This window comes from Mustela lutreola, chromosome 8 (genome assembly GCF_030435805.1).
Source record: "Mustela lutreola isolate mMusLut2 chromosome 8, mMusLut2.pri, whole genome shotgun sequence".
Classification (NCBI taxonomy): domain Eukaryota; kingdom Metazoa; phylum Chordata; class Mammalia; order Carnivora; family Mustelidae; genus Mustela; species Mustela lutreola.
Genome location: NC_081297.1, coordinates 3,887,112 through 3,914,883, shown reverse-complemented (window position 1 = coordinate 3,914,883; position 27,772 = coordinate 3,887,112). Strand labels below are relative to the sequence as shown.

The 27,772-nt window shown below is 59.4% G+C and overlaps 1 protein-coding gene across 3 annotated transcripts in view; it reads right to left on the bottom strand.

Annotated features, from left to right (window-relative positions):
• PFKP (phosphofructokinase, platelet) overlaps window positions 1-27,772 on the bottom strand; it is a 52,123-nt gene that overhangs the window by 3,196 nt on the left and 21,155 nt on the right. Inside the window, exons 3-21 of one of the 3 annotated variants that reach the window (XM_059183690.1) lie at window positions 26,775-26,852; window positions 23,913-24,102; window positions 23,312-23,477; window positions 22,364-22,408; window positions 22,079-22,187; window positions 19,393-19,488; window positions 17,551-17,643; window positions 16,952-17,077; window positions 15,731-15,795; window positions 15,200-15,269; window positions 14,756-14,902; window positions 12,962-13,032; window positions 11,822-11,909; window positions 11,195-11,347; window positions 6,867-7,019; window positions 5,027-5,191; window positions 3,479-3,540; window positions 2,504-2,615; window positions 1,512-1,611 (exon numbers count right to left, since the gene is read on the bottom strand). In XM_059183690.1, coding sequence (XP_059039673.1) covers window positions 1,512-1,611; window positions 2,504-2,615; window positions 3,479-3,540; window positions 5,027-5,191; window positions 6,867-7,019; window positions 11,195-11,347; window positions 11,822-11,909; window positions 12,962-13,032; window positions 14,756-14,902; window positions 15,200-15,269; window positions 15,731-15,795; window positions 16,952-17,077; window positions 17,551-17,643; window positions 19,393-19,488; window positions 22,079-22,187; window positions 22,364-22,408; window positions 23,312-23,477; window positions 23,913-24,102; window positions 26,775-26,852 — 2,089 coding nt within the window. The remainder of the gene's footprint in view (window positions 1-1,511; window positions 1,612-2,503; window positions 2,616-3,478; window positions 3,541-5,026; window positions 5,192-6,866; window positions 7,020-11,194; window positions 11,348-11,821; window positions 11,910-12,961; window positions 13,033-14,755; window positions 14,903-15,199; window positions 15,270-15,730; window positions 15,796-16,951; window positions 17,078-17,550; window positions 17,644-19,392; window positions 19,489-22,078; window positions 22,188-22,363; window positions 22,409-23,311; window positions 23,478-23,912; window positions 24,103-26,774; window positions 26,853-27,772) is intronic. The other 2 variants (XM_059183692.1, XM_059183691.1) reach the window with 2 other exon arrangements.

Sequence of the window (27,772 nt, the reverse complement as noted above, 5' to 3'; positions counted from 1 at the left end):
GTCAAATAAATAAATAAAATCTTAAAAAAAAACAAAAAAAACAAAAAAAACATCCAACAGTTTTTGGTGGACTGTAACAGTCTGATTCCATTTCCGTGACAGCACAAAGAGCCAAGGATAGTGGAAACCAAAAGACGTCTAGGGTAGTGGGGCCTCACTTTTCCCGCTATCAGAAATCATCGATAGGGGCGCCTGGGGGTGCTCATGGGTTAAGCCTCTGCCTTCACCTCAGGTCATGATCTCAGGGTCCTGGGATCGAACCCTGCATCAGGCTCTCTGCTTGGGGGGAGCCTGCTTCCTCCTCTCTCTCTGCCTGCCTCTCTGCCTACATGTGATCTCTCTCTGTCAAATAAATAAAATCTTGAATTAAAAAAAGGAAATCGTCTAGAAAGCTGGCGTATCAGTGAGGACCAATAACTGGATGCCAGACCGCACACCCGCTAACCCAGAGACCGTCCGGCCAGCGTCCCAGCTACCCGGTCTCTGACGGAGATTAGAGGCGACGCAATGAATGGCACGTGAGTGAGAGCCCGCATGAAGTCAGACCTCAGACTTCCCATCAAGTAGATCAAAGAAGGAAATGTAAAAACCTTTCAGCGAAGGGCTTAAACCGTCAAGGAGAAGGCAGTGATATAAAAGCAAAAACTATGTGTTGATAAGGGAAGTATCACTAAGCAATAGGAAAGTAGGCAAAACACCGGAAAAGCACACAGAACCAGCGGGAGCCTGAGGAAGCATGAGGGAAGCTGACCCCCCTCTTCACGTAGGAGACTTCACCTCAAAGCCACAGGAAACTACCCACATCACAGTGACAGCCCGCCAGGGACGGGTCACGTGTCACCTGGGCAGGAGGAAGGAGACCGCACACCCCAGGGGTGACCCTGTGGTTGGGGACACCGGGATGCAGGCCAAGGGTCAGGAACACCCGCTGGTGTGCGTCCGAGACCAACGCCCCAGCAAAGGGAAAGGCACGCTGCCACCCTCCATCCCCGTAAACCACAGGAGCTTGCGAAGGTGTCCCCGAGGTGGCGGGACCCCGGAAAGCAGAATGATTCTGCAGTTCTGAGGCCTGGTGGGGAGGGAGGGCAGTGAGCCAGAGAGAACATCCGTGCCAGATTCGGGAGGAGCAACCCATCCAGACACCGGCCAGCTCCCAGTTTTCTCTGAAAAGGAGGGTCATGAAGAGTCCCTAAGTCCTCGGTGTCCTAAGTCAAGGCCAGTTGAGAGCGTGCTGTGTGGCCAAACAAGGGCAAGTCACAGCTAGGGTCCTGCCGGGGGAGCCCCATGTATGGGAGGCACCCTTGATGCAAGGAGCATGGCGCTAAGGTACCTGAGTGCCCCCCACCTCCGTGGAGGAGCCAAGCCCTGCCTTTGAGGAATCCCGGCCAACGACGGCCTTGAAGGTCCCAGAGCACCTGCAGAGCGAGGCCCCGTGCGGCTCGAGGCCGAGCATGTGCAGAGCAGCAGGCACCTGCCCCTGGAGCACCGGCCGCCCCAGCCGTGGCGCCTACCTTTGCCCGGAGCCTCCTTCAGTTTCGTGCTGATCCACTGCATGGCCCTGGCGGAGATTTTGGTCCCGAAGTTTCTATCGAACGGCGAAGGCGCCCCACCCTGTGGACGGTCGGAGATACAGACGCAGTTATGGACACAGTGACGATGGCCCGGCGGCTTTTCAAAATGCACTCAAAGGTGCGAGGGCTTACGAAGTTCACCTCCTACTCTGACCAGAGTCACACCCTGGATCCAAGTGGGGGCTCAGGGGTCTGTGTTTTTGTTCTTGCATGTTTTTACCTGCTTGTAGGTGGCTAGGACCTGAGGCCGGAGCTCCACCCCCGAGGCCAGCTTCCCCGCGCTCACCCCCACCCCGCACGGGGCTGCGCAGCTCCCGGCTTTGCTCTTTTCAGATCTCCCGTTGAGATGTCTTATTTTGGGGTAGGGAGCAGGTCACAGTTTCCATTAAGAATCTGACCAACCCCAAGGGCTAGCTTTCACAAAAATACACACACACCGTTTCGTCACATAAGCAGGGGACCCACGGGCCCTCTGGAACGGACGAGTGGGTAAGTTAAGACCCTAAGATGGTGGGGGGAGGGGGGGAGTAGCGTTGGGACCAGGACAGGCATGTCATCTGGCGACTGCAGCCCTTACCCCATGCCCACCTCCAGCAAAGCACACCCCGAGTTCCTTCCAGACCGCTCTGATTCTGTGCAGACCTCAAGCACCATGTGTCTGATGCGTAAATAGTTACTAAGAGCCAATAGGGAATGAAGTACTTGGTCACCAGAACACTGGAGGTCTCCCATCTACCCCTGCGCAGAATTTCTACAGCTGGAGGAACGTCGTGGGGCTTCTTAACGGAACCGTACATGAAGTAAATGCCAAGATGTCTGAAATCTCTCCTGAACACACATTTTCTCCCCCATCACAGCTAAAATAAGGCATCCGTCCACACCGAGCCTCCTGGGCAGCGGCCTGCTTCACACCATGCAGGCCCCGGGCGCACCTGCTGCATGTGGCCCAGCACATTCTTCCTGCAGTCGAACACGCCCTTGCCCTCCTCGGAGTAGAGCTGGTAGATGAAGTCGGTGGTGTAGTTCTCGCTGCAGCTCTCGTTCCTGCAGCAAGGGGACACGGGGGCTCAGGGCGCCGGTGGGGCGTGCGGCCGGCCCCTGCCCGTCCCGCCCTGCACGCACCCTCTTGCAGAAATGCCAGTGGCCACCCGAATGTTTATAGCAGCAATGTCCACAATAGCCAAACTATGGAAAGAACCTAGATGTCCATCAACAGATGAATGGATCAAGAAGATGTGGTATATATATATACAATGGAATACTATGCAGCCATCAAAAGAAATGAAATCTTGCCATTTGCGACAACATGGATAGAACTAGAGCGTATCATGCTTAGCGAAATAAGTCAAGCGGAGAAAGACAACTATCATATGATCTCCCTGATATGAGGAAGTGGTGATGCAACATGGGGGCTTAAGTGGGTACGAGAAGAATCAATGAAACAAGATGGGATTGGGAGGGAGACAAACCATAAGTGACTCTTAATCTCACAAAACAAACTGAGGGTTGCTGGGGGGAGGGGGGTTGGGAGAAGGGGGGTGGGATTATGGACATTGGGGAGGGTATGTGCTTTGGTGAGTGCTGTGAAGTGTGTAAACCTGGTGATTCACAGACCTGTACCCCTGGGGATAAAAATACATTTTATGTTTATAAAACAAATTAAAAATTAATGGCTTAAAGAAATGACTTGGTGACACCTTAGGGGAAAAAAAAAAGAACTACAAAGCAAAAATGCATTTTCAGGTGTGCCCTTTAGTTACACGAACGCGTGTGGTTCTGAAGTCAGCATGTAACAGCCCCTCCTGCATGTCTCCAGTGGTGAGCAACGGCCGCCCCAGGGTGCTTCAACCCCGTGGCCAGGTCGTCTGGGGAGCTGGGGCTCAGTGACCGAGGACAAGTGTCTGTACCTGAGCACGAGTCCCCTCTGAATGGTGGTCTTCATTTTCTCCGTCAGGTGCTCCACGTTGGACTAGGAAAGAGCGTTCAGTTAGCCTGACACCCGCCACCACACGACCCCAGGGATGCATGCGGCAGGGGGCGCGGGAGAGCACGGCTGCAGGGCGAGGACCAGCCAGGGGTGCCAGTGGAGCAGAAGAGACCAGCACCTGCGGGCAGGCGGCACGCTCGGCCCGGAGGGCAGCTGCTCAGCTGGGCACAGACGGTGTCCGGGGACCCAGCGCCCCTGCAGCACGCAGGGGCGGAATAAATAGCTTTCCCTCTTCAATCGCGAATTCATGTCCTCTGTGTACCAAACCTGCGTGACCAGCGCCCCTTGCTCCTGTGCCTGAGGATGTCTTCCCCCTCGGAGGACAAACTAGCACACCTGGATTTGTGCACAATCTCCTGGCTGCCTGAGCAGGATCTGGGAGCCTGGAGAAGCTTTTCTAGCCTTGCACTTGGGTACAAAGTTTGTACAGAAAGGGATTCTGGATCCTGAGCACAGAAAACGTGCACGGGAAGGAGGTGTGTGTGTGTGAGCAAATCTGTCCTCCCAGTGGCTGCCCGTGTGCTGGGGCGGAGACGTGTGCACACCGAGCCCTGCCTTCTGGTGGCTTCTGAAGGACAGATGGTCAGATCCACGGTGTGAAGAAATTCCCAGGTTAAGTCTGATAACAAGTGAAATCATCAAGCGGGTCTCTGCTTCATTCGTGGGGTCCAGAAACAAAGACTTTAAGGTTCCTGTGCTCACTTCTGCAGCACAAATACAGTTTTACCTGTACTTTCGTCTGAGTTGTGTCTGTCTTCCTAAGGCCTGACCTTATCCAGTGCCCGCCTCCTCCTGCCCCAAGGCGGGTGTACAGCCCGACTCCCCCGCACTTGCCACTCGCCCCCGATAAAGCTGGGGCCCGAGGGAACCTTGGCCAATTCGGAAAGTGCATCTCAAACTTAGGTTCCCCAGGTGAACCCTGATGTCAGTTGTGGTCCCAGGTGCGGGTCACACGTTAGTGTCGGGGGAGGGGGGTCTGTTCTGACAACGGTCCCGCCTTGGCGGGAGTGTTGCTGGGTGTGGGGCAGGCGTGCAGGGGACCTCTGTCCTCACCCTGAAACTGCTCTAAAAAATACATTCTGTTAATTTTTTTTTAAAAAAACCTCTAAAGGAAGCATGCAATCAGAACGCAGGTTCTATTTTGTTCTTAGTGCCTTAAGCCCGCCGTCCCGGTCCCGCCAGCCCGGCGAGCGCTGGGCCCGTGCACTCCCCCGACACACCCGGCCTTTGCGGCAGGGAGGCCTCGGCGCTCCAGGGAGCACGTGCTCCCGTGACCCTCCCGCGCGGACACCCACAAGGAGCTGGGCGTCGCTCATGCCCCTTGACCCAGTGAGGGTCCCCAAAAGCACGTGTAGAATCTGGTGTCCTGACAACCAGTCACACTCCCCTCGGAGCCAACCACCACGCATGCGACCGCACAGCAGCACCGACAGCCGTGTCACCCAGGGGCCCCGCGGCAGGGACGTACCTGCAGGTCTCGGATGTCGAACGGCTCCTCAAAAATGTAGGCGGCATCAGCTCCGGCAGCGAGCCCCCCCATGTTGGCCAGGTAGCCGCAGTAGCCCCCCATGGTCTCGATGATGAACACGCGGCGCTTGGTCCCGCTGGCCGACTGTTTGATGCGGTCACACGTCTGGCCACAGGAGGACACAGGTCATTCCACCACCGTAGGGGCGGCCAGGGCTGGGACACGGGGACAGAGACTGTGGTCCCCGGTGCCCCCGGCCCTTGCGGCTGTGCTCACCATCCCTGTATCCTGACATGCCCACCGGGGGGCTGGGCCGGCTCGCTGGAGCTGCCCATGCGGCCTCGTGGGCCGTGGGCCCCGTCTGGTGGGTGGGCTGCTTCTGAAAGGCTCCCTGTGACATCTGGGTCCTGCTCCTCCTCAGTCTAACCCCAAACACGACACCCCGTGAGGGCAGCTCTCAAGCTGGACAGGGCTCCTGGACAGAGCCCTCAGGAGTCTTCCAGACGCTCACACAGCGGGCCTCCTAAGGAAACGCCTGCCACGGGTCAGCCTCGGGACACAAGCTCAGAGCTGACACAGCACACACTCCCGTCCGCCGCCTTCCCGCGGCCTCAACAGCGCAGACCCCGTGCACGCTCCCGGGACCACAGCGTCCCCACCTGGCCCTGTCCCGGACGACCACTCTGATCCTGATTTGCGGGCCCGGCCCTGAGATAACGTCTAAGTACGCATCCGAGCCTCTCCCTGGCCGGCCCACTGCGGGCACCAGCTGCAGCCTCTGTCCTGCTCCCGGGAGAGAGGACCGGGGGACGGCGGCCGCCAGACGCACCAGCTCCTAATCCAGCAGCCGCGCCCCTGCGGTCACTAAAACCAGCACCGACAAAGCTTCAGTACAGAAGGCAGCCCCACCCCGCGCTGGGGGCACAGGTCGGGGGACAGGGAGGAATCAGGAGTGTGGACGTCCCCACACCGGCCCCCTTCACGGGGGGAGGGTCCCCTCCCAAACCCAGACGCCCTGCCGCGGCAGCCAGACCTTCTCCCAGCAGTCCCGGGCTGCAGTCCCACTCGCCTCGAAACCTGGGGTTACAGTCCCATCGCGGCTAACATCTCGTCACACGTGTTTTCAAACAAATTGTTTGAAAACATAAGGAGGCGCTCAGAACAGGGTGAAGACGAGAGCCCCGGTCCTGGACGGGAGGACACAGTCTTGCTGCCAGGTTCGCCCCCACGACGGGGATGTTCTGAGAGAATTAGGTCAAGAACATGGCCCTCCCCTGGCCACCTGCCCTCCTCCTGTGGGGGGACCACGCCCCACAGCAGTCCGTCCCCACGGTACCGATGTCTGGTACCCACACACCAGATGGGGCCCAGGGCGGGGCCTGCTGGATCCCCAAGGACGGGAGCCCCTTTCTAGGAGCAGAGCCTCCCCCTGCACAACCAAGGGCATGTGCAAGCCACAGATGTGCCTGCTCTCCCCTGGAGTGTTCCCACTCCCAGGCCCCGAATCGCTGCACGCACGCCCTCCAGACTTGCGCTGAGCCCTCCTCACACACCACGGCGGGCTGGCTGTCCCCCGAGCGCGAGCGCGAGCCTACGGGGCACAGCCCACGAGAGACTAGGGCATCCTGCTTTGGGGTGTGCAAGAACAAACCTCACCCGAAGCGCTCGAGGACCAGCCCCGTCCCAGCTACGCCACGAGCTCCCACTGACCAACCCAGAAGGAACCCTCACTGCGGCTCGCGCCTTCTGCAGCACCGGGTGGGCTCCTCCTCTGCGCCCGCGAGAGCGGAAGAGAAACCCCCTGCCCAGGTCCGCCTGATGGAGCCACGGGGCCTCTTACCTCCACCACGACATTGAGGCCCGTGTCCGAGCCCAGGCTCACGTCTGTGCCCGGGACATTGTTGCTAATGGTGGTCGGCAGGATGCAAATGGGAATGCAAAACTCCGGGTGGTGGTCCCGCAAGTCGGAGAGCAGAACAGCACTCTCGAAAGCCTGAAGCAGCAGTGCAAGCGGTCAGCGGGGCGTCCCCAGCACCCCCTGTGAGCTGTGTCCACGGGGCCCGGGGCGTGGGAGCTCCAGGACTGCAGAAGGGAGCTGCGGGAGTGGGGACACAGCCGCGGGGCACAGGCCTCCAGGAGGAGGGTCTGCAAGCCGGCAGGTGGCAAAGCAGGAGCCAGAGAAGCTGGCGTGTTAGTGGATGGACAGCCTTCCCTCCTCGGTAGCTCGGAGGCAGCGAGGGAGGCCAAATGGTGGTGGGACGTGGGGGGCTTTATCAGGGGCCAGGCCAGCCTGGCAGCTCTGTGCGGTCCACGGGGGCACAGGGGCCTGCAGTCTGGCCTCGGCAAGGACCCCAGCACCGGCATGAAAGGCAGCTGGCAGGGTGACAAGCACTGGGCTGGGGAGCCTAGCCAGTCGCGCCTCTGCTCTTCCCCAAGTCCTTCCCAGGACTGACACAGCAGCCGGGAGCAGCCAGAGCCCCACGGCTGCTCGGGGACCCCAAGCTGAAGAGTCTGCCTCTGAGGTCAGAGGGACTGTTCGCAGGCTCGTGGGCGGAGGTCTGAGGTCGCTGCCTGTTAATCCAGTGTTTGTCAGTGGCACAGGCCCCTCATCTGCCAGCCCCGAGCCCACCAGGCTCGCCGGATGGCCGGGTGGTTTAAGAGACCACCCACGGGCACACGGACGCCCACACAGGCTGTGCTTTTCCCCAAGGTGATCACCGTGCACTGCGGCAGGAGCACACTGGGATGGCGGGGGTGGGGCAGGCTTCCCGGAGAGGCGGATGCTCTCCATGGCCTCGTGCTTCCCTAAAACACATCGGGTCCTGTGGATGCTGGACCTGTGGCAGGTTAGTCCAGGGAGCAGCCAGGAGGCAGGAGGCAGGAGGCAGCTCTGCGTTCACCCTTCTCCACCTCAGCCTGCCCCCATCCCTGCACGGACCCTGCTTTTCCGCCCCAAGGCCAGATCAGGGCCCCGCGTGTAGTGCTAGTGTGGGCAGGTGTGCAGCCGGCTGTCCCGGAGTCACAGGGTGGGCTTGGAAGCCAGGAGGGTGGTGAGCATCCCTAAACCCGGCATCCCACAACCACAAGAACTGTCTGCGTTCTGGTTCCTGTCACTCCGCTTTTTCTGCTCCATCTCCAGGAAAACGACCGGGAGCCTCCAGCAAGGACAGGGGACAGCCCTGCCAGGAGAGGGAGCCCCGGCTGGAACGGATATCTGTTCCCAGGTCTGGGGACCAAGGCAGACTTCTGCTTTGGGCTCCGCGTGCACGGAATTGACAACACAGCAGCCCCGCACTATCGCCGAGAAAGACGGGACCCTTTGTGGGGAAATAACCCTACTCGCATCTCGTGCTCCTAACTCATGGCGGCCACCTTCCTGGCCCGCACAGCACCACGAGGCTCAGATCGGATGGGGATGTCCAGGGCGCCAGTTCTGGGGATGCAAACACAGCCCCTCACGAGCCGCGCAGCCGTGGTGGGATGGCTTTCTGAGCCCCCGCTCGGAGAGGCCTGGGAGTCACCGCAGCCTCCAGGAAGCACGAGCTGTGCAGAGGTCTGTCTGAGGGATGCCCCAGTAAGCCGAGCACCCTCGCAAACCCGGAGGACATCAACTGTGAGGACAGTGACCGAAGTGCCCAAGATCATGACACGCCCAGAGGCCTGGGCCCTGCAGACACTGGGACCGATGGCTCCCTGCAGCAGGGCCATGCTGAGGTCGTGGGGGTCAGCAGCAGTCGGGCCTCTACCCACCAAGCACCAGTGGCACCCCCACAGCCCGTTCTGGCGACCAAAACCACGGCTAGGCATTACTGACGCACCCAGGGGGCAGAATCCCAGGACAAGAGGCACTCGGGGCAGCCAGCGCTCCTGGACAGGAGGCCACGGGCCCACAGCTGGCCCACGTGGGCAGGAGCTCCTGGGTGACGGGCGCACACCTGCATGGAGCTTAGTCTGGCGCTCAGTCCCTCTGGAGCCCATCCAGAGCAAGGCAGGGCGCCCTGAGCCGGCCCCAGAGCCCTGTCCGCACCTTTCCAGCCGGCTGCTCCCTCTGTGCGGCCAGCCCCGCCGGGTTCCAACCCAGATCCAAACTCCACACGGTTTCACTCCAGCTTACAGAAACACCACTCTGTACAAAACCCAGCCACTCCACACACCCTGCCCGTGCCTGGGTCCCAACCAGGACATGACCAGCAGGAGCAGGAGTGGGCGTCGAGGCTCCTACACAGGTCCCGCTGGACATCCAGCTCACCATGGGTCACAGGCCAGGACAGGGCCCTGGTGCCCGCGAGCCCACCCACAGGCCGGGGCCTCAGCACACGTGTGCACCTTCTCCCCTGCGAGCGCGGGCCTGGACCAGACTGGACATGAAGCTGACACCTGGTAACTGGGCAACTGGCTTGAAGAAACTCAGGTGAGAAACCCAATTTAAAAGATCATTTGCCCAATTTCCAAACCACTCCAGGGCAGCAAGGTGGACCATTTAGAGTTTCTGTATGTATTTTTCTATCTAATCTTGATAACCTGGAAACCATGTTTTCAAGCAGAGGATCCTGGAACTCTAAAGCGGGAGACCCCTGGCTTCGTGCCACAGAGCACACACCGGATGTCACAGGGAAACCAACACCTACCGAGGCCCGTCCCACCGCCACCGACTCCCGAGTACCCCCTCCCCCAACCCCCGGAGGGCTCCAAGCCGGTGACAGTTAGGAAACATGAACTTGCGGTTCCTTCCACCGAGCGTAAGCAGATGTGGACTCCAGCCAAGGACAGAGAAACAGCAGGAAAGCGCGGACGGCGGTCACACACAGGGAGGGACAGTGGCCCTCCTACAGAAGGCGGGAGCCTCAGCAGGGGCGGAACTGGTTCCCAGCAGGCAAAGCAGGAGCAACAGTCACCAGGACAGCGGGCGCGATGGCCCGGAGACAGGTTAGTGGTGTGAACAGGGCGCTCCGGCGTGGACGCACGGGAGACACAGGGCAGGGCTTTTTAGTAAAGAAACCACAGAACGGTGAAGCAGCTCAGAAAAGCAAAACAAAACAAAACACAAAAAAGCAAAGTGCTAAAGCATTACTTACCGCCTGAATGTTATTTAAAAAGCTTCTCTTTTATGTGCCAGCACTAGAGACAAACGTGATCCCAGGGGTTAAGAAAAAGAATCCTAGAAAAACACTCTTGGGATCTGTGTCCTCCCAGGGAAGATAAAGACTGGAGGATTTACTGAAGAACTGCGGACGCCAGATTCAAAAGGAGGAGGAGCGCGTTCTGCTCGTCGCCGCGCTGTGAGCTCCCACGCCACGTGCCCGGCGTGACCACACACCGGGGAACACGGGGGTGTCTCTGTTTTCGCTACTGCTTTTCGGCAAAACAGCCAGCATGGCATCACTGACTTCTCAGGTGTGAGTGAGGGTCCCCGAGTTACCGTGGGGAGAACGGTGCCAGCGGCGGGGGCCACGGGGGGGACGGAGGCCACTGGCGGATTCAGGTCCGTGCACAAAATTACAGAAGCCTCAAGCTCAGGTTCTATGCTCATCCATTCGGGGGCATCAGACCCAGGATTTGTCATAATAAATTATGATCCAAGGCTTCCCAGGGGGGCTCAGTCCTTAAGCATCGGTCTTCGGCTCAGGTGGGGGTCCTGGGGTCCTGGGTGGGGGTCACGCGTCCCAGGTGGGGGTCCTGGGGTCCTGGGGCCAAACCCCACGTCGGGCTCCCTGCTCAGCATGAAGCCTGCTGCCCCCTTGCTTGGGCTCGCTCTCACTAACTGTCGCTCTCTCTCAAATAATAAAATAATCACAAAAAATTAATAAAGGATGTTATGAAGCTGAAGTCAATTTGGTCCAGCCAAAATACAAAAACAAAAACCACAAAAACCACCACCTAGCTTTAATAATTAGCCGAATCACAAAATCCTAGCCCACAACTAGGGGAGCCTCAGACGCTCCCGGTCACTCGAGGGCTGGCCGCAGCGGAGCTCCGGTGCTGAAACCACTCTGGGCATCGGATCAGAGACAGTCAGGCTTAAGGAAAAAAAGGAAAAAAAAAAAAAAGGCATTTCTGGGGAAACAAGCCGGGGTCTCACTGCTGTCTCTAGTGCGTGGCAGATAAAAGCGGGCCAGCGCCCCCGCGTTAGCGTCTGCTGCACCTGCTCTGCCGGCCACACGGACTTACGTCGGTGATGGTGTTGAGCGCTGTGTCCGCGCCGATGCTGAAATCGGAGCCTGGCACATTGTTGGAGACAGTGGCAGGGACCATGACCATAGGGACACAGAGCTCCTCGTACCTGTCCCGGGCAGCCGACAGCTCCAGCAGTCCCAGGTAGGCCTGTCAGGCAGCGTGCAGGTGTGGGGGAGGGGAGCAGAGGGCCGTTAGGAACATGAAGGCGTGAGGGTCACCAGACAGGTCAGGCGGGAGGGTCACCGCATCTCCTGGGGGCACGCGTCTCATTGTCTGAGGCCCTTACATTTTCTCTAAAGCAAGCGGAGAGGTCAGGAGGGGACCGATCATGGTTGAATAGAAACAGTTAAGGTCTGCGGTCCAACGTGCAACCGCAAGTGGTGGGGTCACGTGACCACCCTGCCTGCTGGTGGCCCACGGGCCTCGAATTCGAGAGAGACGACCACCTGTGCAGACGGGAGACGCACGCGTCCCAGGTGGGGGGCCCTGCTCCCGACTCGGCTGCTCCTGCGGCCCCCAGGCCCAGGGGTTACCCCCCCTCACCCACTGCACTGGGCCGCCGAAGCCCGCCCACGCTCACCCCCCCACAGCGCCGGCAGGCGCCCCAGGCCAGGGACGCACCTCGAATCCCCCGATGATGAGCAGGGCGTTGATACTGTGTGTCCGCATCTGCACAGCGATATCCTCCAAAGACTTCCCGGGCAGCGTGCTAGAGATAGGCCAGGGCACAGGTGTGGCCGGGCAGATCCCGCACCACAGGCGACACCCCCGCCAGCACCCGGGGAGCCCCGCGACCCCCACGAGCCGCACCCCGCTGGACGGCAGAGCTGGGGAAGCAAGGCTCCAGGGAGTGTATTTAAAACAAAACTGAACACCGCACACAGGAAGGGACGCTCGCTGTGCTGTGCCTGGACCCCAAGAGGCTCCTGACGCCTCCCCAGGGAAACGCTCTGTCAACGCTTGTGAGTTTTCCTGACACCGGAAGCCCTGCGGGCGCAGCTCACCCAGCCCTGCTCTCAGTAACGCCACACGTGCTCCTGCTGGCGACTCTCCTGTCTTATCACCTGGAGCCCATGGCCGGGCCAGCGTGGAGGACCAGAGGCATGACCGCTGGCCCAGCCGCGGCCACAGAGCCGCCGACCCCCGCCCTTGCGGACAAGATGCTTGTCCTGCCTCCTTGCGGACAAGATGCTTGTGCTTTCAGTACATTTATAAGAATTCTCAGGACAAAACTGCCCGGGGCTGGGTGGTCGGGGCAAAACCAGGGGGCTCGGTGGCAACGACAGGGTCCCCCCGGCTTCTGGAGCACAGCCACCACCTTGGAGCAACCCTGAGCTCAAAAGCACAAGCACGTGCGTGTTACAGCCGATCGGAAGGGGCCCGGGGCACACAGGTGGACCAGGAGCCCCAGCGTCCCCAGCAGCGGGGGTGGGCAGCGACCCACAGTGGAGAAGCCGTGGGCTCCGCAGGGCCCGCCTGCAGCCACCATGGGGCTCTGTGCATCAGCGGCGATCAAGGACACTGCAACAGCAGTCCCCGAGTCTCGTGCCTCGCCTCTGCTGCAGGGCAAATCTCGGGGTCCCCCAGAGCACGACCCGGGTCCCTGATGGGGAGGAGGGGGCTGGCCCGTGAGTCAGCGCCAGCTGCCTTCAGGGTCCCTTCCCCAGAGTGAAAAGCAGCAGCTTCAGCCCCGGCTGCTTGCCTAGGATGGGAGCCCGTCCCCTTCCTAAGAACTGGTCAGAACAGGGACGGGGAAATTACCGTTTGGTCCCAAGAATGGAGCCTCCTTGGCCGGTCCAGCCTCCGACGTCCCCCCAGCCGATCTCCTTTATCTGGCGTGCAGACAGTCCAACGGGGCGACAAACAAGGGGTGAGCTGTGCGGACAGAGGGCTCCCAGGTCCGCACGCTCTGCAGGGGCACCTCCCCAGGGGCCGGCGAGGCCCTCGGAAGCCGTCCCCGTCGTGTCCCTGAGCGGGTCAGGTGGGTCCCGGGGTGAACCCCAAACCCTGGACACCTCACCCCGGCCCTCCCGCCGCCTATGCCCACCGTGCAGATCAGATCCAGACCTCAGCTGGCCATGCCCTACCCATGGGAATGAAAGAAAGACAGATACTGTTTTTCTCAGTTGATACAAAAGAAAACTTCTTTAATTAAAAATTGAAAGAAATCTCAAGAATGCAGGTGAGGCCAGCTAGAGGCAGGCACACAGGCCGTCTCCTGGGCTGGCCCCCTCCCCGGTACTAAGAGTGTGGTCTGGTCCACGCACACTGATCCCTCCCCAATTCCGGTCTCCAGCCTATGCTTCTTCTTTTTTTTAAGATTTTTTATTTATTTATTTGACAGAGAGAGAGAGAGATCACAAGTAGGCAGAGAGAGAGAAAGAGAAGCAGGCTCCCCACGGAGTACAGAGCCCGATGCAGGGCTTGATCCCAGGACCCTGGGATCACGACCTGAGCCAAAGGCAGAGGCTTTAACCCACTGAGCCACCCAGGCGCCCCTCAGCCCGTGCTTCTTAAAGACCCCGAGCACACCCCTGCCAGCTCCCAGGACACCCCCCCCCCCAGGGCCTCTGGTCACCCATCCACAGGACCCGTCCTGCTTCTTCAAACCCCTCCTGTCTTCTCTGAGCAAAACCTAAGTTCCTTCCAATCACCTGCAAGCCACGTGGCCCACCCCCTTCCCTTCCCCTGCTCTGCTGAGGCAGCGGCCACGTGAGCCCGCCGTCCCGAGCCCCTCTGGGCCTGGCCCTGTCCTCGCCCAGCCGGCACGTCCTTGCCGGCACTGGTTCAGCGCCTCCGTCCCCAGTCTGAGACTCCCTCCCCAGGGGCGTGTGTCTCTAGGGTCCCGGGCAGACCCCTCCTCTGGGCATCTGTGCAGCGCTGGTCCCGGCCCAACGTGCCCCATCCTGTGCCTCCCCGCCCCCCACTCACCATCTTCTCCCTCCCCAAGCTACAAGCTGGCAGAGGGCAGCTCTGCTTTCCACACCAGCTGGCTTCCCCAGGGTAAGAACTCAGTACGTTTTGGGGTGATCAGGTCAATAAATACTGTCCCGCGGGGCACACTACAGCCTCAGCCACATTATCTCAACTCCTGCAGCATGTGACCTCGGTCATGCTGATCCGTGTCTCCATGCCTCAGTTTCTAAATAAGGACAATGGGCTAATATCTCAGGTCTGCAGCTCTCCTCGGAGTACTCAGTGTGCACAGTAAGCACTCAGTGTCTGTTCACTCCTTTCAGCAAAGCTTCCCTCCAAGTGCTTGCTGGCTGCGTCCCACTCCCACAGCACAACAGCCTCTGGGAGGCACACACCCGCCCCCTTCCCTCCTAAGGCCGGCTCCCACGGGCCCCACCGGCCACACGGCCTGCAGCCCGAGGAACCCCGGAGGTGCGCTCCACACGGAGCGTCCTGCAGCGCCCAGGGCGCATACCCCGGGGCGGATCGAGAGCAGAAGTCGTCCTGCAGAGCAGCGTCTGCATTCACCAGAGGACAGAGCCCTAGGTTTGCAGCCTTGGCCGGTCCTCCATCTCCCAACGACGTCCCCCAGGGACTCACCTGGCCTTTGGCGAAGCCCTCGAAGCCGTCGTAGATGGCGAGCATCTTGTGTCCATCGGCGATGCCCACGCGCACGGCGGAGCGCACGGCGGCGTTCATCCCGGCTGCGGGCGCCCCCACGTTTATGACCGCCACGTTACAGTTGCTCTGCGAGACAGCGGGGGGCAGCTGTGAGCGCGGGGCAGGCGCTCAGCCCCGGGGCAGGGTCCACGGGGAACGCGGGGCTGGCTCTTTTTGTTTTTTTTTCCAGGATATCTTAAAACAACCAACTTCTTTAATTAGAAAGCAACAAATATGCAAATGGCAAGTGAAGAAATTCATTTGACCAATATTTTCACTATAATGAAAATTACTCTTCCACACTGATCCCAGCTCTCATATCTGAAGGTTAGGGAAAATACTGCACTTTGCATTTTCTAGCACTCCTCACACAGCGTCACCAACCTTCACAATCTGATCGTCCGGCAACTTGATGGCGAGCCGCTTGTAGGTGTTCAGATTGGTCTCGAAGCTCCTGGAAGGAAAGGGGGCCATCGGGCGGAGGTCAGAGGGCGCATGGAGCTTGAGGGAAGGCCCTGGGAGAAGGCCTGTGCGGGACGTGGACAGTTCGCGCACCCCTGCTCGGAGCCCTTGGGGCAAGCAGGCAGCCCTGGGGTCACCCCGCATCCCCGAGGCCCCGGTATCTCCAGCTACTAGGCCGCCTGCTGAGAAACCTGGTCTTTCACGTGCTCCGGTGTCCTGCCGGCGGCACCCCACTTTCCATCTGCCCCTCCCGAAGTTCTCCAGCACCTGGCCTGCCGGAAAGCAGACCACACACCAGCTGGTCCCCCAACTGCCCCTCAAGGCCCTGGAGCTGCCCAGTGGCGCCCTGCAGCCTGTCTCAGCTTCCGACTTCGTCCGCTGGGACAGAAGGAGCACAGCCCTGGAGCATGTCCCACACCAGCCCTGGGGAGGCAGAGCGCTCCCGACAGTCACCTCCCGCGGAGCTGCACAGCATCCTTAAATCTCCTCTCGTCCATGGCCTTCTGCACGTCCTGGGTCTTCAAACAAACAAGGAGAAGAGAACATGTCAAAACGCCCACGTCTGTGGACGATGATGGCTGCCACACCTGGCGGCTCCTGCGACTCAACCCGGTCGTCCCCACCCTCCCGGCTGGCAGCCCAAGCTCGGCAAGTCACTTGCCACTGCGGGCAGCAGCCAGCTGCAGGGGACACGCCCGGGCCTGCCCAGCTCAGGCAGCTCGGTAACAACTGCTGGGGGTCGGCCGGCGATCCCGGAGAGGGGGACCCTGAGATCCCCAGGAGAGCAAAGCCAGAGCGAAACCAGGCTCTCCGATGGACACAGCCTTCTGAGCAACTCCTGATCTGATTCTGACGACAAAGAAGCACGACAGAACCAGCCTCTCGGGGGAGGGGGTCACCGCGGGGAGGGTGGCAGTGGGGGGAACAGGTCCCCGAGGAAGCGGCCCGCCCCTCTCAACCTGGGGATCTTGGTAAGTTAGTCCCTCTGTGAACCTCAGCCCCCTCTGATCCCCACTGCCGTCGGGGGTGACAGGACTGGGCCAGGCCCTTGCCAGAAAGCAGGTGACACACACGCAGCCTCGCATACTCGCGCACACACATCTGCTCACTCCCAGGGGCTTCTGGGAAGTGTGCTTCTGTGGCTAGTTCAACACGTCCCTGCATGTAATCACGTCCCTGTCTAGGTGACACAACACATCCCCTCAGAGCTGCCAGAAAGGCCCGGAAGGGACGGTCACGGGCAGGCTCCGGAGAACGACAGGCACGGCCTCTAGTGCCGCTCGCTGTGCCCGATGACCTGGGAAACCGAACCCGTCCCTGCGTCCAGGGGCCTGAAGGAGGCCGGGGCACGCCAGGATGCTACCTGCCGTAGCCGCCCCACGGCCAGCCCTCCGGTCAGAAGATGCTGAGGGACAGCAGGGCAGGGACACGGAGATCGGAGCACTTGAGACCCCATGCCCTCCCCCCGGGACGCCCTCCCCGGAGTCCCCACAGACCCGCGTTTCTACACGTCGTCATCGTCTGCACATACTCCCTCTCTCAGCGTAGCGGAGGTTACGTCCCATGCCCCAGACCGATGACCTCAGAGCCCCCTGCCTTCCCTGCGGGCAGCAGCTTGGCCCTGGGGAAGCTCCCAGAAGCCCGTGTTGGACTAACCAGGGAGCCGGAACTCACCATCTGCACGCACTCCACCAGGGGCAGCCGCACGGCCTGGTTCCCGCTCAGCGACACCACGCAGGCCGGGGTTTCCGGGGTGGCCTGGAGAAGGGCGACCACGGCCTCCACCCCCATGCGACTGGCCTGGAAATGAGAGTCACGGAGGTCAGAGACAAGGTCCGAGGCCGAGGCACCATGCGCCCCCGCCTGGCCCCGGGCTGTGCCGAGGCATGAACAGTGCCCCCAGCAGATGCGTCCCCGAGCAGAGACCAGCCTCACGGTGTTCAGAGGGACCCAACCTGCCTCCTGGCCTCCAGGTCTGGGGCCCAGAGAGCTACTAACCTTCCACCCGCCTCCAGCGAGGAGATTCCGACCCCACTAGCAAGTGGCTGGCCAGGGGCAGTGAGGGAAACGGTGAGAGGGCCTCACCAGGGCCTGCCTCCAGACACGTGCCCGTGGGCTCTGTTCCCTGGGGTCGCTGTCACCCTCGGCCCCCCAGGTCTGGGGTCTCCCACATCTGTGCGACTGGGGGCCGAGCCCGGTTAGCATGTCCAGGACGGGCCAACCACACTCTGCCCGGGCGAAAGCAGCACCTGACCACCTCCCTCCTCACTCACCAAGATCCGGTCAAAGGCCGAAGGAGTCCCGCCTCTCTGCACGTGTCCCAGGATGGTCACCCGCGTGTCGTACCCCAGCTGCTTGACCACGAGCTGCAGGAGACACAGCAGGTTAACCCGGGGGTCCCTGCGTCCTGGGCACTGGCATCCCTGGGTCTCAGCTACTCCTGCTTCACACCGACATGGAAAAAAATCCTAGTGTCTAAATTTCACTTTCTTTTTTTTTTTTTTTTTTTGATTTATTTAGTCAGAGAGAGAGAGAGCGAGAGTGAGCACAGGCAGACAGAGAGGCAGGCAGAGTCAGAGGGAGAAGCAGGCTCCCTGCGGAGCAAGGAGCCCGATGTGGGACTCGATCCCAGGACGCCAGGATCATGACCTGAGCCGAAGGCAGCTGCTTAACCAACTGAGCCACCCAGGCGCCCCTAAATTTCACTTTCTAAAAGGATGCTTCATTGACCAGTGGGCTGAAGTTTGTTTCTGTGAAAGAACGCTCTTGTTACCACATAAAACCTGTCTCTCCTGCCTCGTCAATGAACCTAAATAACACGATTTTAAAAAAAGGACACGGCATCTCGGGTGTTGTACAGGAATATAGACGTTTCCCTGAGCCACGTCAGGGGGCACGGCTGTATCTGAAAAGCACACCGTGGTCAACCACGGCATCCCCGCGGGCTGGCCCCACGAGTGCCCTGCAGGCTGCGGGGTCAGGCCCCAGTCCTCGCCGGACCTCAGCTCCTCCTCTCTGAAAACACTGGGGTGGGGCGGGCGGGACGTGAAGCCTGTGGGCCTTGCTCTGCGGGCCTGTGGTCACTCTCGATGTGCTTACGTGGGGAAGAAAACCGTTGCCCTATTCCTTCTTTCACTACTGGCCAAGCGCCTTCACCCACAGCGCCCCAGGCCTCGAGGTCAGGTGCTCAGCTGGTCAGGGGAGGAGGAGAGAGCACGACAGGGAAGCCATGCTGCAAAGCCTGGCTGACAGCGTCCTGTGGGGTGGGAGACGGCTTCACCCGGAGCCTGCCCGTCTGTCGGTCTGTCTCCCCAGCGTTCCGTCTGGAACACGCGCAGTCACCTGCCCCACTGGAGAGCCTGACCCATCCCACCGGCCCCGGGGCTGGCACGCCAGGCCAGCACCTTCCAGCGAGCCGCACAGCAGTGGGACCTCCTGGGTGGTCCTCCACGGGGCCGGGTGCAGCACAGGTGCCCACATGACAAGTGCTCTCATCTGCAGGAGCACCGGGGCTGCGCGTCCCAGTGCCTGAGCCTGGTCCCTGGTGGGGCAGCCGGCGCCCGGCGCTGGGACCCCCGTCCACCCCACTGTGCCTCCCCGACCGCCAGGGCAGCTCCGGGGCCTCCGGGAGCTTTTTTTCAATTAGATTTTCTATAGGCTGCAGTAACACTACCTGTGCTTAAGTGAATTCAAAAGGAAGGCAGGCTGACCTTCCTGCACTTTGAGACAACAAGAAAAGATTCCAAAAATTTCAAGAAAGGGTGTCCAATATCATCCTCAAAATTGGAGGGTTCAGTGTCTGAAGTAATATGAAGAAGAAATACCTAACCAGAAAATGGATTTAAAAAGAATTAAAAACATCGTTCCTGAAATGTACTCTCAAATGATTCAGAAAAAGGTAGTATGTATGTGTGCATCTGTGTGTCTGTGTGTGTGTGTGCAGGAGACTCACCCTGTTAAAGTCATGAGTCATTAAAAAGCCATCCATCGGGGAGAACAAAAAGGGTTTTCATGATAATAACACAATGTTCCAAACGCAAACGCTGCCAGCGCCGTTAAAATCTCCCCTTTCCGGGCTGGCGCCCGAGGAGAATTGCAAAATGGGACACACTCACCTCCTTGATCTGCTCAGAGGTAATGGGCTTGTTCTGGGTGTCTATGGCTCCCTCCGCCACAATGATGATATTCAGTCTTTTTTTCCGGGCACGGTTCTAGGGGAAACAGAAAATGAACATCCTCAAACACCTAAACTGTTTAAACAACAAACAAATCCCGGGCCCTTTGCCCCAGGTGAATGGCCTCTTGCCGGGTAGAAACCAACACCTAGTTTCACAAGCTGGGTCTCCACCCATCCTGGCCAGGGAAGGCCCTCCCAGAGCGTAGCTGGAGGCGGCAGGGGGCGGGCAGGGCCTGTAGGCTGCCCCAGACGCAGGCGGGCAGCCGGGCAGTCCCAGACAGGGTGGGGGGGGGGCACACTTCTTGGCCGTTTGGTCCCAGAAGGCAGTGAGCTCAGCGATGCGCCCCCGTGGCGCGTCTATGCAGCCAGCCAGGCTTCCGATCTCCTCAGAAACCAGAGCTTCCCACCACCCCACCGTGAGCCCATCTGAGCACAGAAACCCCGGGCCCGCACAGGAGGCTAGAGGGGAGCGGGGGAGAGTGCGGGGCTGGGGACAGGCCCTGCTGGCACTGTGCCCACACCTGCCGTCCCCACGGGCTCAGGGCAGCCGTCACCCAGCGACACCCTGAACTCATTCTCAGCCAGTCCGTTCTCTCTCCCATCCCAAGTTACAGACCCCCACGCCGAGAGCCGCAGCCTGGAGCCCCCGCGAGCCCCCGGGGCATCTGGGCTGATTGCTTTCCAGTAGACACAAACATGCTCTACTTGGAAGAGCTTACTATCACTAGTCAGGAATGTTCTCTAGGAGACGTAAAAATGCGGCTCTGAGAGCAACTGGGACACGTCCTTGAGTGCAGGAATATGGCCACAGAGCCGCATGTCATCTAGAAAACGTAATACTCCTGAGGGTCACAGAACACGAGTCCTCCCCACAGGCACACGGGAAGATAAGCCGCCTTGCCTGGACAGGTGTGCAGACGCCTCTCACGGCCCTGCCTGGACGCGTCCCTTCCCTGAGTCCTCACAACAGCATCAGGGACCTGAAGAACGTGGGGTCATTGCCCAAGGTCACTGTGCGGGTGGCAGAGCCGAGACCCAACCCCAGGACCTGTGATGCTCAGAGAGGATCATCACCTGTTCTAGAACAGAACACCTGGGATTTGGGGTGTACCCTGAGGCTTGCTTCCTAGGCCAAGTTCCTGGACAAGATATTTGGGAAAGTCTGACAGTGCTACATCCACAACCAACAAGCCAAGGTATCCACCTTACGGCCCCCAACCCTCCCCAAGGGGAACCCCAACATGTTCTAAGCTCATGGTTCATGAGGCCTGAAACCCAAGGGGGTCTGCAGAGGCCACACAGTTAAGGAAATAATGGCCAAATCGAACAGAGGGCCTCAGCCCTACCTCACCGGGACCCACTGACCACTGTGCACAGCCTTGGAGCAGGGGCATGCGATGCACCCCCAAGGGCTGCCACCAGAACTTGCCTATGGCCGTGTGGCCCTGGACCAGGCCTGGGGGCGTTGTGGGGAGGAAGGATGGCCGGCGGGAACGGGAACGGGCACGGCCCCTGAAGGATGCGACCACAGGTAACGCCCTGCGGCACTGGTGATTAAATGCATGTCTCAGAGCCACACAGAAGGACCAGTCTCGGCCCAGGGCCACCTCCGATGTTGCGCAGCCAGCCGCAAATCGCCCCACACCACCAGCCCATGTCCCCAGGTGGGAACCGAGAAATTACAAGTGGATTTATTACATCCCGGGACTACTGGGCTGTGTTCCTGCCTCCTCCGGTCCCCCGCAGCCGCGCCCCACCTTCCTGGGGGCACGATTCTCCCAGCAAAGCCGTGTGTCATCACCAGCTCCGTATATTTGGGTCAAGTACGCGGAGTCAAGTGCGTTGCTCAAGTCCCTTGTCCCTTTCTTGAAACCTGTCACCTTGAAGCTGGCAGCAATGTCCTATTGCGCATGTACCCTGGCTGCACGCAGAGATTATGTCCTTGCTGAATACAACGACAGCCGGCCTGGGCCATAGGCTTACCTCCCCACCTGCAGGACAGGGATGACGTGGTCGGGAAATGCGCCCCGCGCCCCGAGTTCTGTCCGGGGAGCTGAGCTCGTAGGCCCTCCTCAGAGGCCCTCCTGCAGGGAAACTGCCCTCCCCGCATGTGGGGACCCAGGCAGCCCCAGGCCACAAACAGGGCAAAGCCTGGTGTCAGGAACCCCAGCTGCAACCACGCCTGAGGCACGCCGGGCGTGGCGGGGACTGCACAGCCCAGGAGGGCTTGCGACCTGGCCCCACGCTGCTCTGTGCTGCTGCGGGCCGGGGCCGAGACGCGGCTCTGTTCACACTGGTGCGTGGAGACAGAAGAGGAGGCAGAGCTCCCCCCTGACTCCGGTTTCTCCTAACAGCCTCATCTCCACTCAAGACCTTCCCTCAAACTCCAGCTGCTGCTCTGCAGGAAAAATAGTTTTGGGGTCTCTCTACGGCACCCCATCACGACCCCGGGGGCAGCAGACACGCAAACAGCCAGTGTACGCAGACCCTGCGCGACAAGCTTGAACTCTTGAGTACCACGGAGTTTCCACGTGTTTGCGACTCCGCCCAAACGGGGCCCCCCGTGGCTGCCACCCATCGCCGTCAGAGGCCCTGGCGGTCAGGGGACGTGGAACACAGGTTACCTCGGAGAGTTTGACGCACATGTCCTCCTGCCAGCCCTCTTCTGGGGGCGACTCCGGAAGGAACACCCAGTCCGCTCCGCAGGCCAGGGCGCTCACCAGGGCGAGGTACCTATCCAGGGACAGCACTGGTTTTGTGAGGCTGCTGCCAGGCACCCTCAGCTCAGAGGCGGCCCTGGGCAGGCGGCAGGCGCACGAGCGTGCGAGGGGGACGGCGGGCCACCGGGGGGCATCGAGGGGACCAAGCGGAGGGTGCTCGCCGTCCAAGCTGCGTCTCCCCATACGTACCCGCAGTGTCTCCCCATAACCTCAAGCACGAAGGTCCTCTGGTGGCTACAAAAGACAAAGGAGACATTCACTGACCACACGGGGAGCGGCGAGAAAAGCAGGGAGCAAAGTGCTGCCAGGTCGGACAGACGCCTGCTTCACCGCGACGCAGGACCTACGCTTCCAAAAAGCGCCCATTTCCTACAAAAGCAGATGCCACTGTGCTAGCATTTCGAGCTCTTGTGAGCAAAGGGGCTTAGGATTGCTCACTTCACAGCCAGTGTTTGCTCTCCCGCACGCACGCACATTCTGGACACCTCTGTGCCGATGACCGGCTGAGGCGCTCAGCACCGGCGGGGCCGGAAGCCCCTAGGGGCTGGGCCTCTCCAGAGCCGAGAGCACAACCTTGGGGTTCTCCCATCGCCCACAGGGTCCTCGCACACCCACGGAGCCAGAGGACACGGGGCATATCCAGTCCTGCTGCTCCTGCTGGAGACCCTGCATGGGACTTCCCAGTAGCATTCCTCCCTCCAGGAAACACTTCCCTCCGGGAAACACTTTGTTCTTCTAAAATCAGGGGTAGGAGTAAACTTTCACAGTTGAAAATAAACAGTCAATGAGAAACAGTTTTCTTCCTTTGGTTGTAACATTCAGTAACAAGACTGGATCAAACACCCATCTGGGGAACCCTCCAGGGCCGGCATGGACTTCTGCACCGCAGCACAAAACATCCCCATGAGGAAACCAACCATCCAGGGCCTACACAGACGTCCACACTGCAGCACAGAATACCCTTATGAAGGACCCTCCAGGGTCTACACCACAGCACAGAACACCTGTCTGGGGAGACTTTCAGGGCCAGCACAGATGTCTACACCCAGCACAGAACACCCGTACGAAGGAAACATCCAGGGCATCTAACCCACATCCAACCCACCAGCCCCACCCAGGCTCCCATGGCTCTGTAACCTCTGGGCGGTGGTCATGATGGCGTCCACGACCTCAATTATCCTGTGCAAGGCAGAGTCAGTGCCGATGGTCATATCGGTCCCGCAGAAGTCATTGTCGATGGAGCCCACCATGCCCACGACGTTGAGGTACGCGTGCTTCTGCACCTGCTCCTTGTCGATCTCACCTGCACAGAAACAAGCACCGGCCATGACCGGGAGCGGCCACAAGGGGACGTTCGGGAGCCTCTGTGGAGCGGGAGGAGGAGAGCGGAGGGTGAAGGGCAGCCCAGCGCACCCTCCCCTCCGACCCCCAGTTCTCCTCTGCAAAGTGGGGACACACAGGAAACCTATCTCCGATGGCCGTCACGGGCGCTACCCGAAACTGTGCTAGGGGTGGGCGGTGCCCGGCAGGGGGCAGGACCAGGTACACAGAGCTCATCATTTTCGGAGGCATGAGATCGAGTGCCCAGCCTGGGGGACCGGGAGACAGCACTATCACCACTGATGCGTCTCCACAGCCAGACAGCGGGCATGGGGGCTCAGAGCTCTCTGAAGGGAACAGAAGAGCAACAGAGGGAACAGAAAACCCACAAGGGCAACACACAGAGACAGGGATGTACCATTTTGAGCCAACTCCTCCAGCAGCCCACTCCACTCTTTCCGGAAGATATTGGCCCCTGTGAGACTCCCGTCCCCGCCAATCACACACAGGTTGGTGATGCCCCGCTGAACCAAGTTCTGAGCAGCCTTCAGGCGACCTTCCCGTGTGCGGAAGGCTTTGCAACGAGCACTGCCGATAATGGTCCCCCCCTGGAAAAGAAAGAAAATCACATGTATTTTTCTTCTTCCCACAGGAGAGGAAGCGGCAGAGCTTAGCACATGTGAATACCACTGTATACACAATATACACATAGGACTTGCAAATCTAGGCTCCCCTCCACGGATTAATCTTGTAATTGGTCAAGCATGGGGACAATGGACAAAGGCATGGGCGTCATGCGCAGGGCAAGCCTGGGAGGGTCTGGCGACAAGGACGGCCATCAGGTAGACACGCGGAGGGTCAGAGTCTGCAGGACGACCCAGCCATCCAGGAGGCCTACGGCGGAGTGGCACCGCGCGGGGTGCCGGCCCCCTCCCCCACCGAGCCTCACATGGACCCGGCACTGGTCAGCAGCCGTGGTCCGAGAAGGCGTGTCTGGGAGCCCCCATAACAAGTCCCCCGTTCCGTCAGAGATCCCCGTGTGAAAAGGCAAGACAGGAACCCGCGAGCCAGAGGGGCTGATTTTTGCACATCTCCCTGCCCCTCCCTCGTTAAAGGCCAAATCTTAAGAGAATGCGAGTTGGATCAGACAAACTTCCCAGAGCGGGAAGTCGCGATTTTTCGCATCTGGTTTTTCAGAAACGAAAGATTCTTAGTTGTCTTTAGAAAAAAGCAGGACTCCTTCCCACACACCACACGTGCGCTTCCGAAACCCCCATCTGCAGGCCGCCCTCCAAGGGCACACTCACTCCGCAAGGCTGAGCGGCCTGGGGGTGTGGTGGGGCCAGCGCTGTGGCCCGGCACAGCTCAGGGGAGCCCGGGCGGAAGGCGCAGGACACACGGCCACCACCAGCTGGTTCCCCGGACTCTGAGTCCACCAGAGCGATCGGGGCGTCATGTGCTTTGTAGTGACCGGAGCCGAAATCAGCAGCCGGTCCACACTGAGGGGATCACAGGTGTGGGACCCCCAGAGCGAGGCTACAACTGAGGAAGGTAAAGTAGGTGCCCTTCCCTGCCCCCACACACCCAGGGGCACCTGCACACCCCGTCTCCCCAGGGCAACCACACTCCACCCACCCTCGTGTCCCCACCGGGGCCACCGAGATGTAAGGGGCCGAGAAGGTCGCGTGCGCTCGGGGCGCCGTGATTCACACGCACAGGGTGACGTGATCACTGCACTAAGGCGCGTGAAGATACGTGGCTGCTCCTGTCATTAGCATTTTTTGTCGTAGCACTTTCAACACCTACTGTTCTAGCAACTTTCAACATTACAATTCTTAGGCAGCACAGTTAACCCTGTTAACACGAGGATTTATGGGAAATGATCCCCGTACTCAAGTTCCTTACCTGGTCCCTCACCTCAGCCACCTGTGAGCATGTGTGTGAAGAATGAAGACTTCCTCTCCGGGCGGCTTTTGAGGGGGCAACGCAGTGTCCTTAACCATCGTCGCCCGGCCGGAGGTTGCATCTAGAGCTCACTCGCCATCGCCAGGGAAGCTTGTGCCCTGTGACCGGCAGGGCCCGTTTCCCCACTACCCCCCTGGCAAACACCGTTGTTCTGTTTCCAGGAATTCAGCTTTTTCAGATCCCACGTGTGAGTCTGTCTGTGCCCGCCTTGTCTCGCCCTGGAGGTCCGCCCTCCCCGCCCCAGCCTGCAGCATCTCCTTCTTCTCGTCGGCCGGCACCTGTCCCCTTTATATCTCTAAGCCATTGACTGGACCCATTCTTCCACCGCACCGGCGCACCTTCAGTGGGACCGAACTGATTATGGTTTCTAGTTAAAAAATACCCCACGTGAGGTCCAGATTAACACAAAGCTTTTCAGCTCGTCCATTCTTCTCACCTAATCAGCCTCTCCCAGAACTGGGAGGCCTCCCTTGGCTACCAGGCTTGAGGAATTTACAGGCATGAAACATCCTGGCAGGTTTCTTTCAAATTCAAAGTAAGCAATTGTTTTGCCTGAACCGTCCTTGGCTCATTCCTGGGCACACCAGAGCAATTAGCCCGGACTGGTTCAGGCCAGAACAGGGAGGCTGCTTCCCACTACATCCTGCCATTCTGGAGGGACCATTCCCAGCCTTTGCTACAGGGACACAAAGTGACTCTCAAAAATCCAACAGGCGGGGGAAGGGGGGGGGGGGGTCTGTGCCCTGAGCACAGCACCAACAAATCCAAGAAGCCTCAGTATTAATCTGGTCTTAAGAAGACAAAACCTGAGGGGCGCCTGGGTGGCTCAGTGGGTTAAAGCCTCTGCTTTTGGCTCGGGTCGTGATCCCAGGGTCCTGGGATCGAGCCCCACATCTGGCTCTCTGCTCAGCAGGGAGCCTGCTTCCTCCTCTCTCTCTGCCTGCCTCTCTGCCTACTTGTGATCTCTGTCTGTCAAGTAAATAAATAAAATCTTTAAAAAAAAAAAAAAAAAAAAAAGAAGACAAAACTTGAAATCCACTACAAGGACTACAGGGAACACTAGCGGCCACAACATAACTTTTTACTGCAAGAATAATCCTATTTGCACAATGTAAAGCTTTCTAAAAATGTTAACTACATGACAAATTAAGGCTGGTTTTGTTTTGTGTTGTTGCTATGTAAGCAGGTGAGAATAAGGCCAGCCAGGACATTAATCCGTGTCAAGCATTGTCGGAGCTTATGCGCAGGAGATTTCCGAATGAAGGAGGGACTTGACTGACTTTAGAGAAACAGAGTTTTGGAAGTCGGCACGTACCACTTGCAGAATGCTGGAGACGCTCTCCCAGCTGGCTTCCACGATGTTTCTGCCGCCGTCCACCATGCCTTGGTAACCCTGGGGGAAGGGAACAGAGATCCTTGTGAAGACTAGGCTACACTCTAGTGAGACCTCAGATGGATGTGTGAATTCTGTACAATGCACAGGACGAGGGCCCTGAGCCCCGAAGAGCCGAGGGGTTGGGAGCAGCCCGAGGCGAGTGCTGGCTCCAAGCCTGCCGTGAATGGGCACTTCTTGCTGGGCTCACCAGGAGCGCTGCGGAGACGAAGACAGTTTATCACCTAACAGCACCGGAGAGCCTGAAAGGGGAGATGCTTACCCCCAAACTGTGTGTAATCTAGCAAACTCCCATGCAAACAGTGGTGTCCATCACACAGCGTACAAGGGAGCACTCCTGTAGGGACTTCAGTTTGCCCGTGTGACCCGTGCTACCCTGGATAGACACGCCGTGTTTCTGAAAAGCAGCACAGACATCCACGGGCCCTACCCTGCGGTCAGCAGCAGCTGACCACCCCGAGGGCCGGTGAGCGCTCACTTTCGGCCAGAAGCCCAAGGACCATGACTTTCCAACTCCATCTCGCTTTCCCCCCAAGACCGCACCAGATCAAGGCATCCAGAAACACCCATGTGTGCCCTTACCTCCGTGACTCTCTCCAGGACACTTATCTTACAAAAGAACAGACACTGACCATTTACAAAGTTTGTCATCACAGATCCTTATGGGGGATTCAGAGCTCCTAAACCAGTGAAGGTCAAGAGGAATGGAAAGAGTAAGGATTGGTGAAAATGGGATGGTCCACTGAGTAGAGAACCGTGTGTGCAAGTAAACCAACAGGACGGGGGCCTGTACAGGCCATGAGGACGCACCTGTGCTTACAACGGACACTGTCCGCCAAAAACGCGCTACCGTCTTCTGTAAGACACTGGGATAGTATGTTACATCTTAGTAACATGTAACACATATTAACCTATTGTCT